This window comes from Cricetulus griseus, chromosome 6 (assembly GCF_003668045.3).
Source record: "Cricetulus griseus strain 17A/GY chromosome 6, alternate assembly CriGri-PICRH-1.0, whole genome shotgun sequence".
Lineage (NCBI taxonomy): Eukaryota > Metazoa > Chordata > Mammalia > Rodentia > Cricetidae > Cricetulus > Cricetulus griseus.
Window position 1 is genome coordinate 57,480,627 of NC_048599.1, and position 15,551 is coordinate 57,496,177.

The 15,551-nt window shown below is 38.4% G+C and overlaps 1 protein-coding gene across 3 annotated transcripts in view; it reads left to right on the plus strand.

The window, feature by feature from the left end:
• Ubr1 (ubiquitin protein ligase E3 component n-recognin 1) overlaps nt 1-15,551 on the plus strand; it is a 123,726-nt gene that overhangs the window by 10,808 nt on the left and 97,367 nt on the right. For 2 of the 3 annotated variants that reach the window (XR_003486564.2, XM_027422093.2), the window contains exons 2-4: nt 2,192-2,448; nt 5,037-5,115; nt 10,751-10,861. Coding sequence is in view for 2 of the 3 variants with exons in the window: in XM_027422093.2 (XP_027277894.1) it covers nt 2,192-2,448; nt 5,037-5,115; nt 10,751-10,861 (447 nt within the window). In the remaining variant the exon portion in view is untranslated. The remainder of the gene's footprint in view (nt 1-2,191; nt 2,449-5,036; nt 5,116-10,750; nt 10,862-15,551) is intronic. The other variant, XM_035447131.1, reaches the window with a different exon arrangement.

Below are 15,551 nucleotides of genomic sequence, written 5' to 3' on the forward strand. Positions count from 1 at the left end.
CCGTCTGCCTCTGCCTCCCGAGTGCTGGGACTAAAGGTGTGAGCCACCACTGCCCAGCTACTGAACAGTATTTTATGGCATTCTATATACATAGAATGGTATGTTCTGCTGGGCATGGCAATGTATCCCTTTAACCTGGCACTCAGAAGCAGGTTCATTGATCTCTGCAAGTTCTAGGCCACCCTGGTCTACATAGTGTCATTTCAGGCCAGCCAGGGCTACATAGTGAGACCCTGTCTCCTAAAAATCTGAAGGGGTAGGGAATACTCTCTCTCTCTCTCTCTCTCTCTCTCTCACACACACACACACACACACACACACACACACACACACACACACACACACACACACGGTGTCTAAATTAGTTTTTTCTCTTTGCTGGGACAAAATATCTGGCAGAGGCAGCTTAGGGAAAGGGAAGATTTGTTGATTTTTGGCTCCTAGTTCCATGGCCAGGAAGGCGTGCTATTTAGTGGTGGGAGCCGGAGGTGGCTGGCTCATACTTGTGTGACTGACTAGGAAACAGAGGTTAGGGCAGAGGGTTCTAAAAGGCTGGCTATGACTGCCTTTCATAGCCAGTCCCTTAGTTACCTACTGCCAACAGAGGTTCTACCTCTTCAGGCTCCACAGCCTCCCATCTGTTTAAACATATTGCATATTCAAACCACAGTAAAGACAGACAGTAAAAGCTATATCCTCCCCAGGGCTCTTACCATTGTTAGTTTATTTTGAATTTTTTCAGAGATTCTTTTTGTTGTTGTTGTTGTTTTAAGAGGCAGGTCTCATATTCCCCAGGCCTTTCACTTATGTGTAGTTGAGGATGATCTTGAGCTTCTGATCCTTTTGTTGTTATCTCCAGAGTGCTGTGATATAGGTGTGTGTCATCATGCCAAGTTTTAATGTTACTGTGGGTGGAACCCAGGACTTCCTGTATGCTAGATAAGCACTCTACTACCTTAGCTATATCCACTCTTTCCCCAGAGATCTTCTGTTTAAATATAAGCATATACAGCATGTCTTCTCTTCTCCTCTGTATAAACAGTAGCATATGGGCTCACTGTTCTGTGCCTTTTGCCATTTCTTTAGTTAGTTAGTTAGGTTGCTTTTTTTTTTTTTTTTTTTTTTTTAATCTTTGAGACAGGGATTCTCTGTGTAGTTGCCTGGCCTTTTGTCTATTATTTAACAGTATAACTTGAAGGATATATCAGGACATATGTCTCCACATACTCTAGTTGTGTTGATATATGGCTAACCCACAATTAATTCAACTCTTAAAAAAACACTTAAAGCTGGGCGGTGGTGGTGTACTCCTTTAATGCCAGTACTCGGGAGGCAGAGACAGGCGGATCTCTGTAGTTTGAGACCAGCCTGGTCTACTGAGCGAGTTCCAGGGCAGCCTCCAAAACCACAGAGAAACCCTGACTCTAACCCCCCCCACACACGAAAAAAACCACTTAAAAGTGCCACAATACACATGACTCAGAGGACCGATTGCAAGGATCAGTTTTCTACTTAGACCACCTTAATCCTTGGGTTAGCCAGGTCATCAGGCTTGATAGCAAGTACTTCACTTGGTGAGCCATCTTGTTGGGCCAGTTGATTCTCCTCTTATTCTGTATTGATGAAGGGTAAAGATATTTTGCAAATTGCTTTCATAGTACAGAATTATGCCATTATTTGTACTCCTTGATCACTAAGAAATAACTTGGTATCCTGGCGTAGCGGTGCACACCTTTAATCCCAGCACTTGGGAGGCAGAGGCAGGTGAATCTTTGAGTTCATAGTCAGGCTGGTCTACAGAGCAAGTTCTAGGGCAGCTAGGACTGTTACATAGAGAAACCCTGTCTCGGGGTAAAAAAAAAAAAAAAAAAAAAAAAAAAAAAAAAAAAAAAAAAGGAAAGAAATAACTTGGCTTTAAGGGTATGGCCCCTGGCAGGCCTGTCATACTCCAGTGTATGGGTAGCACAAATTGGATTTAATAAGTTAGATGTATGTACATAAAGGAAAGGGGTACAAAGTTGGGAGGGGATGGAGAAGTAGGGGGTAGAGATGGGGGAAGGGTGGTAGTGAATATGATCAATATGATTATGTATGAAAATCTCAAAGAATAAGATACTCTACTTTTTTTTAACTAAAAAAGGAATTTATAAAAATAAAAATGTCTGATTGTCATCTTTTTTTCCCCTTTCAGTGGTGGGATCAACAAGCTGATTTTTATACTGCTTTCTTACATCATTTGGCACAATCAGTGCCAGAAATTTATTTTGCTGAGATGGACCCAGATTTGGAAAAGCAAGAAGAGAATGTACAAATGTCAATATTCACTCCACTGGAATGGTACTTATTTGGAGAGGATCCGGATATTTGCTTAGAGAAATTAAAGCACAGTGGAGCATTTCAGTTGTGTGGGAAGGTTTTCAAAAGTGGAGAAACAACGTATTCTTGTAGGTAAGCCTCAGGAATTTATAGGATTGGTTACAATTTACGGGTTATAGTTTGCACCATGCCTGTTTCATGATGTCTTTTTTCCGGTGTGTCACTATCTATAGTATATTTAATCTGAAGTTCCTTTTTACCTTATGGTTTAAATCCACTTTTGCTCATAGTTTGCTTTTTAATATATTACTTTTTTTTTTCCTCTTTTCGGTTTTTCAAGACAGGGTTTCTTTGTGTAGCCCTATGTGTCCTAGAACTTGCTCTGTAGACTAGGCTGGCCTTGAACTCACAGAGATCTGCCTGCCTCTGCCTCTCTGGTGCTGGGACCGAAGGCATACACCACCACTGCCTGGATCATGACCTCTTTTTAAACAATTCTCTCACTTTTTTTTTTCCTGTTCTTCAAAAGTATCAAAGAAATAAATCATTGCATTACTGTGTACATTACTGTGTACATGTAATATAGTCAGCATACTCTATCTGAAACTTTTGAGATGAGGTATATTTCAGAGTTCTGAATACTTTCTCAGCAGCATCTTAATAGAAACTTGTAATCAAGCAGCAAGGTTTCTCTGCAAGAGTTCTGAGTATTCACGAAGATATTCTCCTAAGTAATATAGAGTCTGTAGTCACGTGTCACACCACACATACATATATAAATATACATATTTAAAGTTTTTATCTTTTAGACAGGATCTCATTCTGTTGCCTGTGCTAGCCTAGAACTCACTATGGGATTACAGGCCCCCAATATCCAGGTTTTTATACATATATTAAAAATTTATGTTCATGTGTGTTTCTTTGCTTGCTTTGTTTTGCTTTTCACCACTAATTGAAATTTTGTACAAGCTCACAAAGTAACAAAATGTTCCAGAAGTTTTGGTTTTTAGAACTATAGGTAAAGGGTTGTTGGGAACACCTGGAATATAGTTGAATGTAAGAGGTCAGTTGTGTGGAAATTGGTGGCAGTTGTAGGCCTTTTGTTTTGGGTAAAAGAATTGTCTTAAATGTCATTGTGGATCAGATTTTTTTATTCTACATTACTGCTTGAATTTTCTTAATTTTTCCCGAGACAGGGTGTAGTTTTGGTGTCTTGGAACTCACTCTGTAGACCAGGCTGGCCTCAAACTCATAAAGATCCATTTGGAACTTAAAGGTGTGCACCTCCATGTCCAGCAGAAATTTTTGACTTAGATACTACCACCACTTTTGTTTCTGTTATTTACTTGAGGTCATTTAGGTTATAACTATGCCTTTTTAGACTTTATCAGTAGAGTTTCATTGTTTATTCTTTACTGTCATTTTAGGCTTCAATGAGTATATATAGTTAATAGCTTTGTGGGTTGTTTTTGTTTTTCCTGTCTCCTACAGTGTTTTTATTTTGTGTGTTTGGCCTGCATGTATGTCTCTGTGTGTGTGTGTGTGTGTGTGTGTGTCTGGTACCTAGAGAACTCACAAAAGGGGATCTCTGGAACTGGAGTTACAGGTAATTGTGAACTCCCATATGGGTGCTGAGAATCAAATCCAGGTCCTCTGGAAGAGCAGCCAGTGCTCTTAACCACCAAATCATCACTTCAGCCCTTAGTTAACAGTTTTCAAAAACAGTTTCTTTATCCTGTTACTTTCCCAGAAAACAAAAAGTTAGCTCTTGCATTTGTATTCTATGTTGCATTTGCTATGTTGTCATCTTTCCAAAATTTCTTGGAAACATTGTGACAGTTAGGGGTTGTTAGTGTGCAGAAACCATGATTGCTATTAAACATTCCACAATGTATAGGATAGTTCCCTCTACTCCAACAACAAAATTACTAGTTAATTCAAAAGTGACAGTAGTGCTAAGGGAGATTATTACAGAAATCTACAACTTACCAAAATGAATAGTAACTGTGGAGTACCCAGCTTGATACATCTACAATGTAACCCTTATACCTAGCAAACAGCCTTTTCTAGACAGGTGGGAGTGGGGGCAGGGGGAGTTTAAGACCCAGAAGGCCAGGGCATCTGCTACTAGATAATGTCTTCCAAACATGACAGGGAAGCTACACCCATGAAATCTCAACAGTACAGTTTCCTAAATAAGATCTGCATAATGGTGGCACCTGTTGATATGCCAGGGAGATTATACAGGGAGATTATACAAGGTCTTACTTCAAGATCACGTGCTGCTGGCAATCAGTGATTGCTGAGAGAGGGAGAGAGTCTGTTTTCTCCAAGGAAAAACTCTTTGGTAGGTTGTTCAATCACAGTGGTCAGCCCTAAACACATATGCATATGAACACCAGTAAATGGACTCGGGTGTGTGTGTGTGTGTGTGTGTGTGTGTGTGTGTGTGTGTGTGTGTGTGTGAGAGAGAGTGTGTGAGAGAGAGAGAGAGAGAGAGAGAGAGAGAGAGAGAGAGAGAGAGAGAGAGAAAGAAAGAAGAGGTCATGAATGTGAGAGGGAGTGGAGAAGGACACAGAACAAGTTGGGGGAAGATAGCCCCCTTTTGGGGCACTTTTGTGTTCATTCTGTCAACACACAGGAAGCTCACTTATTTTACTGTTATACCTTAAGTATCAATGCAAATTGGCTTTTGGAATCTAATTGTTTATCTTTTTCAGGGATTGTGCAATTGATCCAACATGTGTTCTCTGTATGGACTGCTTCCAGAGTAGTGTTCATAAAAACCATCGTTACAAGGTATGAAAATACATACATACATACATACATACATACATACATATGTGTGTGTGTGTGTGTATATATATATATATATATATATATGTATATATTCACTTATATAGTAGGAAGGAATCTGATGATCTAGTCCAAATTTTGAGCAGTTTTATTTCTCTGCTGAGTAGGTCTGATGTGTAGTTAAATCTGCCCAATGACAAGACATCTGCTACTTCAAGAAGGATCTCCTTACAATATTGTGTTGTGACATTGACAAGACAGTATAAAGCATGTGAATCACTTAAAGAATAAATAAAAACCAGACAGTGGTGGCACATGCCTTTGATCCCAGAACGGGAGGCAGAAGCAGGTGGATCTCTGTGAGTTTGAGTCCAGCCTGTTCTACAAAGTAAGTTCAAAGTAAGTTCCAGGACAGCCAGGGCTACACAGCGAAACCCTGCCTCAAAAAAACCAAAAATAGATAGATAGGTAAAAACCAAAAACCTGTGTAACTACTGCCAAGTCAAGGAAATGGACAAGGCAGGTTTCAGGAGCTCCATTGTTTGTCCCTTCAGGATCTTAGTCACTTTATCCTCCCTTGAACACTCTTGACTCTTTTATTGTAATTTGTAATGGTGTCCTTGATTTTTTTTTTTTCTCCCTTCAGCTTATCCCTTACATTATAGTGAAAAGTTTTATCTGTTGTGAACTTAAAATAGATGTATTCATATTATATACAGTTGTGGTTGAATGACCTTATGTATGTAACTGTAGTTTGTTGGACTCTAATAAGCTATGTGTCTTTATTCACTGCACTGCAGATAGATATGTAGATTGTTCCAAGTTGGTACTGTTAATAACCCTGCTGTGAAATGTTGGTACACATATGGGATTTCTCTAGTTTGTATATATAGAAAAGAATTGTTGAGTTCTAGTGCATCTAGGTCTTTGATCATACTTGTATAATGTATAAAGTGGGGGGGGAGGGGGGTTTCCGAGGCAGGGTTTCTCTGTGGCTTTGGAGGCTGGCCTGGCCTAAATCTATCAATTTTGTAGAAATAATCCAAGTTCATCAATAGATACATAGATAATCAAAATGTGCTGTATATTAGAATATTATTCAAACTTGAAAAAGAAGGAAATTCTGGTATATGCTACATTTAAACTTTGAGAGCCAGTCATAAAAGACAAACCCTGCTTGATTGCATTAATATGAGGCACTTAGAGAAGTCACATTCACATAGACAGAAAGTAGGATAATGGCTACCAGGGGAAAAAGCAAGGAATGGACAGCTTCTGTTTTACAAAGTGAAATGAATTACAGAGATGGATATAATAGGTACACGGTATGAGTTTAAAATACTTAATGCCATGAATCTATACACACACTTAAAAATGGTTCAGATAGTAAACTTTATATGCATTTTACAACAATAATAGAAATTGAGGGACATATCTTTCAAAATTAAAAACACAGATCCTTTAATCTCAAACAATCTACCTCTATCAAATCTCAAGCATGCTTTAATATATTAAATTTTTTCATATAAAAACAAAAGCTTGGGCTGAAGAGATGGCTCACAAAGCAAAGGTGAGCCAAGCTTGCTGCCAAACCTGATGACCTGAGTTTGATCTCTTAGACCCACATGTGGGCGAATAGAACTGAGTGCACATGAATACATACACATAAGTAAATAAGTAAATAAACAGAATTTTTTTTGTTTTTTTGTTTTGTTTTTTAGATTTTATTTATTATGTATACAACATTCTGCTTCCTTGTATATCTGCACATCAGAAGAGGGCATTAGATCTCATTACAGATGGTTGTGAGCCACCATGTGGTTGCTGGGAATTGAACTCAGGACCTCTGGAAGAGCAGTCATCTCTCCAGCCCCTAGAAAAATTTTTTAAGAAAATAAAAAAGGTATGAAACAGAGAGGTGGTTCTAGCACTTGGGAAGCTGAAGCAGGAGGATTGCCACGATTTCAAGATCAGCCTGAGTACATAGTCAATTCCAGATTATCCTGGACTATAGTGTAAACAGTCTGTTTTAGAAACAGGGGAGGGAGGCTGGAATATAGTTCAGTGATGGAGTACATGCCAAGGCCCTGGGTTCTATTCTCAGCATCATATATTATGTTTGTCTATAATAGTGGTTCTCAACTTCCCTAATGTTGAGACCCTTTAAATACAGTTCCTCATGTTGTGGTGACTCCCCTCCCCAATAACATTATTTCATTGCTACTTCATAATTGTAATTTTGCTACTGTTAGAATTGTACTGTAAATATCTGTTATTTTCTGACAGCCTTAGTTGATCCCCAAAAGGAGTTGTAACCCACAGGTTGAAAACCATTGGTCTAAAGCAACACAGTATTGAACATGAAAATGTAAGAACAGAGGACAGGGAAAACCTTCAGTGGCAAAAGAGTCCAAAACAATACTTAAGGAAATAAACAAAATTAGAGCCTTGTTTCACAGCATATTTTTGCTACTCACTTTGTTCTTTCAGAGGTGGCTAACTTATTCGATTTGATAAGTTAAATTCTAAGAGCCAAAGATCAGAATAGAATGAAAGTTGTGGCCACATTCATTTTTGAGTTTTCTGGTGTCTTAGAAGGTGATACCAAGAATCAGGCCTGCTTGAGTTGACACATCTCAAAGCCAATTGGAACATACCCAGAGGTGAAAACAAATCCCCCGGGGCTGGAGAGATGGATCAGAGGTTAAGAGCACTGACTGCTCTTCCACAGGTCCTGAGTTCAATTCCCAGCAACCACATGGTGGCTCACAGCCATCCATTATGAGATCTGGTGCCCTCTTCTGGTGTGCAGATATACATGGAAGCAGAATGTTATATACATAATAAATAAATAAAATCTAAAAAAAGAAAAAAGAAAAAAGAAAACAAATCCACCCATAATCTCCTTTTCTCTGTCCCTTTCTATTTATGTCTCCATCTGATTTGTGTGTCCTGTATCCCCACTTGACTATAAACTTTTTGTAGATGAAGTTCAGATCTTGCGTATTTTGTACCTTCTATGTCTCTCATAGTACTTAGGACATAGAAACTTTTTTTTTTTTAATTTTATTTATGTATTTTTGTTTTTTTGAGATAAGGTTTCTCTGTGGCTTTGGAGGCTGTCCTGGAACTAGCTCTTGTAGACTAGGCCAGTCTCAAACTCAGAGATCCGCCTGCCTCTGCCTCCTGAGTGCTGGCATTAAAGGTGTGCACCACCATCACCTGGCTTGAGTTCTTTATATCAGCCCTTTGTTAGATATGGGGTTGGTGAAGATCTTTTCCCATTCTGTAGGCTACTATTTTGCCTTATTGACCGTGTCCTTTGCCTTACAGAAGATTTTCAGTTTCAGGAGGTCCTCTTTATTGTTGATCTCAGTGTCTGTGCTATTGGTGTTGTATTTAGGAAGTGGTCTCCTGTGCCCATGTGTTCAAGGTTACTTCCCACTTTCTCTTCTAGCAGGTTCAGTGTACCTGGATTGATGTTGAAGTCTTTGAGTCACTTGGACTTGAGTTTTGTGCAGGGTGCTGACATCCACTTATGCCAACACCATTGTTGGAGATGCTTTCTTTTTTCCATTGTATAATTTTGGCTTCTTTGTCAAAAATCAGGTGTTCATAGGTGTATGGATTAATATCAGGGTCTTTGATTTGATTCCACTGGTCTACCTGTCTGTTTTTGTGCCAATACCAAGCTGTTTTCATTACTATAGCTCTCTAGTAGAGCTTGAAGTCAGAGATGGTGATACCTCTAGAAGTTCCTTTTTTGTACAGGATTGTTTTGGCTATCTTGGGTTTTTTGTTTTCCATATGAAGTTGAATATTGTTTTTCAAAGTCTGAAGAATTGTGTGGGGATTGCATTGAATCTGTAGATTGCTTTTGGTAAGATTGCCATTTTTACTTTGTTAATCCTATCTATCCATGAACACGGGGGGATCTTTCCATTTTCTGATACCTTCTTCAATTTCTTTCTTCAAAGACTTAAATAAAGGTCTTGACATACAGATCTTTCATTTGTTTGGTTAGAGTTACCCCAAGGTATTTTATATTATTTGTGGCTATTGTAAAGGATATTGTTTCTCTGATTTCTTCCTCAGCATGTTTATCATTTGTATGTAGGAGGGTGAATTTTATATAGATATAAGTTTTTATCTCTCACTGGCAAGAGGATTTTGGATAGCTAAAGATTTTTTGTCTTTTTTTTTGTTGTTGTTGATGTTGTTGTTGTTTCTCTGTATAGCCTTGGCATCCTGGAACTTGCTCTGTAGAACAGGCTGGTACATTTTTCTGTCTTTTAAACGTGATTCATGCTGTCATTTATTTTATTAACTTTTTAAAAACTTATTCTTGATTTTATTTTTTGAGACAAGGTCTCACTATATGTCCTTAGTTGGCCTGGAACTTATTATGGAAACCATTCTGGCCTCAGAGATCCACCTGCCTCCTGAGTGCTGGGATTAAAGGTGTATAGCCATTATGCCTGGCAGATCTACTAAATTTTTGTTCCTAGATTTTGTGCTTTTGTTGTATTATCTATTTTACTTATATTTGCTTTTATATAAAAACACATTTTTTAAAAAAAATACATATTTTGATACCCTTATGAAATCTCACATGTGTCTTATTTCTTGCTACTTTATTCCCCCATTGGTTGCTTCATTATTAAGGCCTCTACCTTACTTTTCTCTTCCTTGGCCTTTTATCTAGGCTCAAGTGTTTTGGTTTGTTTGTTTCTCAAAAGGCCTCCCAGATAAATGAAGCTCATTCTGTTACAGGGTCAGTAAACTGAAGTTTGAGTAAAACCTGGCTTACAGTATTTGTGTGGATTGCTAGCTAAGAAAGGCTTTTGTGATTGTAGCTGCTGAGAGTGTGGCTAATGGGTGGTCTGTGCTTCCTTATGGAATGTTTGAAGAGCAAGTTCTAAGAAAAAGTCTAGATCACATTGTTATCATTATCCTTTACCTGAGTTAGTATATTTTAGTCCCTAAGAAAGCTGAAAGGGAAAAGATTATAGTTGCTGTAGAAAATTAATATAAATGAAGATACTATATTAAATATTTCTTAATTTCTATGTATCATATTGATTCTACCTATCTATCTATCTATCTATCTATCTATCTATCTATCTATCTATCGGTTCTTTTGAGACAGGGTTTCTCTGTGGCTTTGGAGCCTGTCCTGGAACTCACTCTGTACACCAGGCTGGCTTCGAAATCACAGAGATCTGCCTGCCTCTGCTTCCTGAGTGCAGGGATTAAAGGTGTGCACTACCACCACCCAGCCATTATATTAATTTTTAAAGGTCTATGTAATAAAAAAGAAAATTCATACTCCAGCATTCTAGATTCTGAAGACTTTTCTTTTACTTTCATTCTCCATTAGTTTACACTTAATAAAAAAATTATTTTTAAAATGTGGAGTTATATTTCAAAAGCTTATCCATTTAGAAGGTCCATTATTGCTATTCTGAAATATTCAGGTAGTTGGTATTTCTCAGGTAACTTACTAAAATGATTCTGTTACATTAAATACAACTAAAATTGAAGTGTTAGTATATATTTTCTATTTGAGTCAAACGTCTTTTCATTGCTTTGTAGTAAAATTTGGCACCTTGAAAAAAATCATTTTTCATTTTTTTAGATGCATACTTCTACTGGAGGAGGGTTCTGTGACTGTGGAGACACAGAAGCATGGAAAACTGGCCCCTTTTGTATGGATCATGAACCTGGAAGAGCAGGTACTACAAAAGAGGTAAGAAGCTTAACTGCTGTTTTACTTTTTCTGAAATTTGATGAGAATAAATGCTATTAATATATGGGTTAAGATGGATTCCATTTAGAATCCAATGTTTTTCTTCTAAAAGTTAATTATAAGAATGTTTTGTTTTTCTACTCTAAATTAAACATTTCTCTGGAGGGAATGGATTTACACATACCCAAAATGAATTCAAAATACTTTTTGTTAAATTGTCAACTTGAACAACAAGGATATATAATGTATGGCCCCCAAAGAACAAAAAGAAGTTGTTAAAGATAAGAACAGAATGTAATGAGTTGAAAACATAATACTTCTTTTTTTTTTTTAATTTCTTTTTTTTTCCGGGGGTGGGAGGTTAGTTTTTTAGACAGGGTTTCTCTGTGGTTTTGGAGGCTGTCCTAGAACTAGCTCTTGTAGACCAGGCTTTTCTTAAAGGAAAAGTAATTAGTGACAAATAGACTCAGTGGATAAATCTTAGTCAAGAAAGAAACCTGAGCAAGTCCAGATACAGATACTACACTATGAAGTGGGAGGGAACTATAGGACGATAGATACAGATGAGCTATGGGACCATAGACTATAGGACTATAGATACAGATGAGCTATGGGACCATAGACTATAGGACTTTAGATACAGATGAGCTATGGGACCATAGACTATAGGAGGATAGATACAGATGAGCTATGGGACCATAGACTATAGGACTATAGATACAGATGAGCTATGGGACCATAGACTATAGGACTTTAGATACAGATGAGCTATGGGACCATAGACTATAGGACTATAGATACAGATGAGCTATGGGACCATAGACTATAGGACTATAGATACAGATGAGCTATGGGACCATAGACTATAGGAGGATAGATACAGATGAGCTATGGGACCATAGACTATAGGACTATAGATACAGATGAGCTATGGGACCATAGACTATAGGAGGATAGATACAGATGAGCTATGGGACCATAGACTATAGGATGATAGATACAGATGAGCTATGGGACCATAGACTATAGGACTATAGATACAGATGAGCTATGGGACCATAGACTATAGGACTATAGATACAGATGAGCTATGGGACCATAGACTATAGGACTATAGATACAGATGAGCTATGGGACCATAGACTATAGGACTATAGATACAGATGAGCTATGGGACCATAGACTATAGGAGGATAGATACAGATGAGCTATGGGACCATAGACTATAGGATGATAGATACAGATGAGCTATGGGACCATAGACTATAGGACTATAGATACAGATGAGCTATGGGACCATAGACTATAGGAGGATAGATACAGATGAGCTATGGGACCATAGACTATAGGACTATAGATACAGATGAGCTATGGGAGCCGCAAATGACTGCTGAGGGATTCTCAGCTAATGTGCCTAAAAAGGAATTGTTGTTTTAGTTTTGTTTTGTTTTTGAGATAGAGTCTGTCTACATCATCCTGGCTGTCCTGGATTTGTAGATTAAGCTGACCTCAAACTCACAGAGATCCTCCTGCCTCTGCCTCCCAGTACTAGGAACACTACAGTCTGCTATAAAAATGAATTGTTTTATCAGACAGTGAGAAGTACCATTCAAAAGCTCAGGGAATGTTTGGTAGGTAACATTGAAATACTTGGCAAAATTGCCACAGTGTAGCATTTCTCCCCCAAACACCATGTTCAAAAGGTTTCATAGACAAATCTTTGAAAGTTTCAAGGGTTTTTGCACTTTGAACTATTTTAGATCTCCATATAAGCAGTGAACACATCTTAGGGCCAAATGATGTTCTTTGTTGAGTTTTTGTTTAAAGACCTCCCTAGGTATTAGAGTTGGGTGTTGAAGTCTTCTACTGTTATTGTGGATGGGCCTATGTGGCCTGCTAAGCCTTTTAACATTTGTTTTATCAAATTGCTGGCCCCAAGATTTGATACATAAATATTTACAATAGCTATATTCTCTTGATTGTTCCTTTTATTAGTATGTAGGGATTCTGTCTCAGACTGATGTCTTGGGGGTTTCAGTCGGAATCAGCCGAACAGCCCTGGGTCCACTCCTGAGTGGGGAGTGTGGATGAGGGAAGGCTAGCTATCCAACGGAGTTAAAGAAAAGACAGAGACATCTGACCATAACAGGAGGGCAGTCAGTTGATACTGAAAGCACCCAATTTTAATCCATCATCTTAAGTAACCATCCAAAGGTGGGGGCAATTGTTGAAGATATATATGATTATATATATATAAAATCATGTATAAAGGGCAGATAGCAATTACTTCCCTTAACCCCAAAGGCACTCCTTTGCTGCATGTACTAAGGCCTTCAGGCACTCCATACCAGCCTTCAGGCACTCCATACCAGCATGTCATACTAGCCTTCAGGGTGCATGTAGAACTTGCCCTGGCCCAAGTCTATTGTTATTGAGATAGGAACCATTTTCCACCAAGGCCAGGACACCCTGCAGCTATTAGCTGACATCTTAAAGACAAAAGAAATTGAGGCTCTCCAGAACTGGTGGCAGGGTGGAATAGATTTCCAACTATGTGGCCCCTGACAGGATTCCCTTCATCTCTTCTGACTTTGATTTGAAGTCTATTAGATGCAGGAGTTACGTGAATTTCTTGCTGATAGCTGATAGTTGGATCTTGTGTTTTAGTTCAACTTAGTCTATAAATTAAAAGGCCAAGCCAGAGGCTGGAGAGATTGGCTCAGAGGTTAAGAGCACTGACTGCTCTTCCAGAGGTCCTGAGTTCAATTCCCAGCAGCCACATGATGGCTCACAGCCATCTCTATAATGAGATCTGGTGCCCTCTTTTGGTGTGCAGGCATACATGGAGGCAGAATGTTGTATATACAATAAATAAATAAATCTTAAAAAAAAAATAAGGCACTGAGGAGGCAAAGGCAGGCAGATCTCTGTGAGTTCAATGCCACCAGCCTGGTCTCCACAGTGAATGCCAGGATAGATAGACTCCAAAGCTACACAGAGAAACCCTGTCTCAAAAAATCAAAAAAAAAAAAAAAAAAAAAAAAAAGCCAAGGCAATTTGCATCCAGGGTTATTATTGAAAGTTATTGTTTAAGATTTATTATTACTAATGACTTTGTTTGTTTCTAGTCATTGGGAGTTTGTTTCTAGCTCTCATGATAGTTGTCCTAGGTTTGTTGACTTGCCATGTTGGATATGACTGATCCTTTCCAGTTGTTTGTCCCTTCGTGCAATGTATGCTTTCTTCTCCCTTGAAGAACTTTCTGAAGTGTTGGCCTAGTTGTCATGAATTGCCTTCTTGTGTGCTTATCTTGAATACTCTTATTTCTCTATTTCTCTATCATCTTTACTGGATAACTATTCAGTTTTGGTTGACAGTTTCAGGGCTTGAGATATTACTCCACACTTTCTGACTTTGTGTGTTGCTGAGGAAAGATTAATGTCATTTTGATCTTTCTGCCTCTGATGTAAGTTGGTGTTTTCTTTTTACAGATATTAGCATCCTTCATTTAAATTTAGGAATATGCCATGGAGATATTCTTCTCTGGTCATATTTAGGAGATTTTTTATTATAATTTTAAAAAATATATTGTCTAAGCCTCTTTACATAAGTTGCTGTAACTCCTGCTATGCCATGGATACTTGGGTTAGGTCTCTTGAATGTATCTGAGATTTCTTACAAGTTTTGGTTATCGTCATTAGTTGTTGTTGTTTTTTTTCCTTATGTATGCCTGTGCATGTTATTGTTTCAACCTGTGCTCTCTATCTCTGAAATTTGGCCTTAATCCATGGTCTTGATCTGCTATGACTTTTCTTTGTTTGACTCTTTCATTTCCTCAAAATTACTGATTCTTTCATCCTTCTGTATCTTTCTTGTGTGCATCCTGATTGACTACTTAACCATTTATGGAAGTCCTCTATATGGTCGCTGACCCTTTTTGAAAAAAACATTCTGAACTCTCTAAGCATTTAGCTATCTCAGTCAGTATCTTCGTTCTGGTATTCAGAAGTTGAGTTTGTGGAAGTGTAGTATGATGCTGTTTTTTGTGTCTTTTGTTGTGCTTTGTGCATGTATTAGGTAAGTGGCCTCTAGTTTTCCTTCCCCCTTTCTCACTGTTTTGTTGATTTGTGTCATTTGACATGAGTCCCCCTGGTGCTTTGCTTCTGTGTGTGTTCAGGGACAGCCACCTGAAGGAATGGCTTGTCCACAGTCACAGTGTGAGCAGCAGGAAACACTTGTGTGTTGCACTGTCATCCCCGGTACACTAAGGTGCTTGTTGGAGAAACACACTGCTTAGTTGTTTTTTGTTTTGGGCCTAAGAGTATCCGTAAGTCAGGAAGTGAGACAGGAATGGGGGAAGAGCAAGAGGAGAGGAAGGAGGGAGTAAGAATGAGCAAGGTATATTTAGAGCGATGAGAAGCAGTAAAGATTGTGTATTAGGTTTAGAGAAAATATTCTGTTACTGACTGTGTTTGTACGTATCTGTGAATGTACTGGAAGCCTTTCTTTGTCTTCTGTTTCCTTTTGTATTTGTTTGTTTGATACAAGCTCCAACTGTGTAGCCTAAGCTGGCCTGAAACTTGCTAAGTAGCCTAGGCTGGCCCCTAACTCTACTGACCATCTTGCCTCAGGTTACCAAGTGTTGGGATTGCAGGAGAGTACCATTTAATGCTTCTCTGTTTACCACCTG